Genomic DNA, 4517 nt, shown 5'->3' with positions numbered 1-4517 from the left:
GCACTACAGAGTCCTAAAAGACCCTGGTCAAATGGAGTGCACTACAGAGCCCTATAGACCCTGGTCAAATGGAGTGCACTACAGAGTCCTAAAAGACCCTGGTCAAATGGAGTGCACTACAGAGCCCTATAGACCCTGGTCAAATGGAGTGCACTACAGAGCCCTATAGACCCTGGTCAAATGGAGTGCACTACAGAGTCCTATAGACCCTGGTCGAATGGAGTGCACTACAGAGCCCTATAGACCCTGGTCAAATGGAGTGCACTACAGAGTCCTATAGACCCTGGTCAAATGGAGTGCACTACAGAGCCCTATAGACCCTGGTCAAATGGAGTGCACTACAGAGTCCTATAGACCCTGGTCAAATGGAGTGCACTACAGAGTCCTATAGACCCTGGTCAAATGGAGTGCACTACAGAGCCCTATAGGTTAAGGAATTATTCTGCTATACGGTTCTTAAAAAGACACACATTTTAGGATTTTGTGAGTGATTGGTAAATACATATTTCTAAAAGGTAAAACTAATTATAATAGCCTACACATGTTTATTTGAATATTTCTCCAGCTGTCGGCTGTCAATCCAGACAGGAAGTGATAACTCATCAAAGGCTGTCTTGAGTCTCGACCACAATCTCAATATTGATCTTTATCGTGGTCTAGTGTTTTTTTGTTGTTGTTGAGTTAGACAAAGAAATCTCAGTAAATGTGTAGTCATTTAATTTGAAATGCCATCTAGATATTAGTGCTACTGGTGAAATCTCTGCGTAAGATCATCATCACACTCTTGAGTGTTCAGTAACCAATTGGCTATTCAACAAAACGTGTGTTTATAAGAAATGATTGTGACAAAGACGGAAATTATTGATCAAAAACAAAAACAATTTATTCGAGGCTAGTCGTAGACTTGATTTCACTAGTCTGCAATTTCTTTATATTACAACACAATGAAACATATGGAATGGATTAAAAAATATATATAATTTATTTTAAAAATTCTTCATTGGAAGTTCCCATAATCAAATCTTCCGTCATTCTGTGACGCCATTGGTATTATTGTTTCAAATCTCCTCTTCCTCTGTAGAACCTAGAAGGTTAAATATATTATTAAATCTATTAAAAACCGGACACAGAGTATCAACAGAAAGTGACTCTTGTTATCAGGTTATAATGTTGTTGCTCGTGAAGGAGTGGTCGGCGTTAAAGCAGAAGTCGTGTTTTTGTAAGAGCTCACCTGATGAACGAAGAGGATAACAATGGCAGAGATGACTATTAATATGGTGGCAGCGGCCAGTCCTGCTAGGGGTAGTCTGACTGACGTCTCTCCCGTTACATCATCTCTTCTCTGGGCCTCTGGGGTAAAGCACTCTGGTTCCTCTACAGAAATTCACCAAAATACACAAGCTTATCAACAGTCATATCTGAATTCAATAAGCATAATGTTTTGAGAACTAGGGCTCAATGCTAACTTCAAATCTGCGTCTTTAACCCAACCCCAATATTCTCACACAAATCACAATCGAATCAAAGCGTGGTTCAAAGTCCACATGATAGGTACGTACATAATGTCATTATCATTCAGCCTTTAGATGTATGTATCCCTAATATACAGTTAGCATTCAATATTACCTGTTATATAGAGAAGGGTGCCATTCCCAAACGTCCTGAGGTATGGCGGAGGGTACAGGACTTCTATGGCACAGCGGTACAGGTCAGTGTCGTTACCCCGGAGACCAGAGATAGTTAGGTTCACCTTGCCAGGCTCTAACTGGCCTCGACAACGCACCGTCCTCTCTGCCTCTCCCTCCGTCTGGAAGTCTGTATTTGTGTTGGTGAAGGAGGAGGTGCACACCTTCTGTTCTTCCTGCTCGCCGTACATCCCCCGATACAGAGCGATCCTTAGCTCCTCCGGTTCATGTCTCCCCGTGTGGTGGTAGGAGCAGAATAACTCCACCTCACCACGATGACTCACCACACGGTACGGCTGGGAAACCTTCAGGGCTGGAGAGAGGTGGGTAGAGAGAGAGAGAGAGAGAGAGGTGGGTAGAGAGAGAGAGAGAAAGAGAGTAAAGATTCACTCACTGCTGTTGCTGAGCTTGTATCCAATACAGGTCCGCATCATCCAGACATAGGGGTCCACCTCATAACACCTAAGGTCCCAACAACACAATACAACTAACAACTAACTCTGCATTGGCTAAATCTAGTCCTTAATAAAGAAATGTCTTGTATCATATTTGAAAAGGTACTCACCATTCCACACTGGGAGGCAAAGACCGAGACAGAGAAATGTCAACAGGCTGAGACTCATGATGATGAGAAGAAGTGTACCTCGCCCCAAAAAATGATCTTCTCAGACTTTTATATTACCAAGTCTTTCGGAAAGACGTTTGAGATTGTGCGATGATCGACGCCATAGACAGCACATATATACCTCAGTACCAGTAATACCAAACCACCAATTCAGGTGTACAGTTTATTATTCTGGTAAAAGAGTTTCCATTTATCAACGGAAAATATGCAAAGTGAATATAAAGAGAAAAAAACACCCAGAGTAAAACACTGAAAATGATCAGTCATAATGAAAATGCTGATTGGTGAAATTTTAACCTTGTTGTTGACGTCACTGTCGATCGGAAACGTCTTCGGCTCTTTAGTATCGAACACTGAGAACCGATGACGGAGGAGAGGAGGTGTGACACCACTATTATGGGAGATGATTTGGTTTCTCTGAAATGGGACCCTCTTCCCCACATGTCCTGGTCAAAGGTAGTGCACAAATTAAGGGAATAGGAATAGGAGACCCTGGTCGAATGGAGTGCACTACAGAGCCCTATAGACCCTGGTCGAATGGAGTGCACTACAGAGTCCTATAGACCCTGGTCAAATGGAGTGCACTACAGAGTCCTATAGACCCTGGTCAAATGGAGTGCACTACAGAGCCCTATAGACCCTGGTCAAATGGAGTGCACTACAGAGTCCTATAGACCCTGGTCAAATGGAGTGCACTACAGAGTCCTATAGACCCTGGTCAAATGGAGTGCACTACAGAGTCCTATAGACCCTGGTCAAATGGAGTGCACTACAGAGCCCTATAGACCCTGGTCAAATGGACTGCACTACAGAGTCCTATAGACCCTGGTCAAATGGAGTGCACTACAGAGTCCTATAGACCCTGGTCAAATGGAGTGCACTACAGAGTCCTATAGACCCTGGTCAAATGGAGTGCACTACAGAGCCCTATAGACCCTGGTCAAATGGAGTGCACTACAGAGTCCTATAGACCCTGGTCAAATGGAGTGCACTACAGAGTCCTATAGACCCTGGTCAAATGGAGTGCACTACAGAGTCCTATAGACCCTGGTCAAATGGAGTGCACTACAGAGCCCTATAGACCCTGGTCAAATGGAGTGCACTACAGAGTCCTATAGACCCTGGTCAAATGGAGTGCACTACAGAGTCCTATAGACCCTGGTCAAATGGAGTGCACTACAGAGTCCTATAGACCCTGGTCAAATGTAGTTGTTAATATGACTAGGATAAATGGTTGTTAATATGACTAGGATAATGGGTTGTTAATATGACTGGGATAATGGGTTGTTAATATGACTGGGATAATGGGTTGTTAATATGACTGGGATAATGGGTTGTTAATATGACAGGGATAGTGGGTTGTTAATATGACTGGGATAATGGATTGTTAATATGACTGGGATAATGGGTTGTTAATATGACTAGGATAATGGGTTGTTAATATGACTGGGATAATTGGTTGTTAATATGACTGTGATAATGGGTTGTTAATATGACTGGGATAATGAATAGGATAATGGATTGTTAATATGACTAGGATAATGGGTTGTTAATATGACAAGGATAATGTCTTTGGCTGCTAGGCAATGAAAGACAGTTGAAAGAAAACCAATAGAACAGGAGAACGCATAATGAGGAAGTCTAAATTAAATAATTGCCTCCATGTTTCTATGGTGGGATTGTGGCTCTAGGTTACATTGATGCAAGGCAAGACATGCCTCATAATATGAAGTAAAATGTCCAGGATTCAAACAATTAAGGAACAGGAAAAATATAGTGATGGTAATGATGGAAGATGGAAAGGCTTTCCCTTAAACCTTCTCAATTAAATGTTAACTAGCTACAAAGTAGACTATGGCAGAATGGCAGAATGATACTGTGATTATTTGCCTCAATCCAGTGGCCATTTGTTTTGCAAACTCCATCTCATGGGCTACAGAAACACCGCTAACCAAACAACAGTGCTAGGTGGCTGTACTACAGAAACACCGCTAACCCAACGACAGTGCTAGGTGGCTGTACTACAGAAACACCGCTAACCCAACGACAGTGCTAGGTGGCTGTACTACAGAAACACCGCTAACCCAACGACAGTGCTAGGTGGCTGTACTACAGAAACACCGCTAACCCAACAACAGTGCTAGGTGGCTGTACTACAGAAACACCGCTAACCCAACGACAGTGCTAGGTGGCTGTACTACAGAAAC

The 4517-nt window shown here is 42.8% G+C and overlaps 1 protein-coding gene across 1 annotated transcript; it reads right to left on the bottom strand.

The window, feature by feature from the left end:
- Positions 1 to 858: 858 nt before the first annotated feature.
- Positions 859 to 2440, bottom strand: LOC139538549 (cytotoxic T-lymphocyte protein 4-like). The gene is made up of 4 exons (XM_071340711.1): positions 2251 to 2440; positions 1627 to 1998; positions 1232 to 1374; positions 859 to 1084 (listed from the first exon to the last, which is right to left on the bottom strand). The coding sequence occupies exons 1-4, from the start codon at positions 2306 to 2308 to the stop codon at positions 998 to 1000; spliced, it is 660 nt and encodes a 219-aa protein (XP_071196812.1). The 5' UTR covers positions 2309 to 2440; the 3' UTR covers positions 859 to 997.
- Positions 2441 to 4517: the final 2077 nt, after the last annotated feature.

The sequence above is a fragment of the Salvelinus alpinus genome, chromosome 14 (genome assembly GCF_045679555.1).
Source record: "Salvelinus alpinus chromosome 14, SLU_Salpinus.1, whole genome shotgun sequence".
Lineage (NCBI taxonomy): Eukaryota > Metazoa > Chordata > Actinopteri > Salmoniformes > Salmonidae > Salvelinus > Salvelinus alpinus.
The sequence above is the reverse complement of the archived record's forward strand: the minus strand, read 5'-3'. Positions and strand labels throughout refer to the sequence as shown.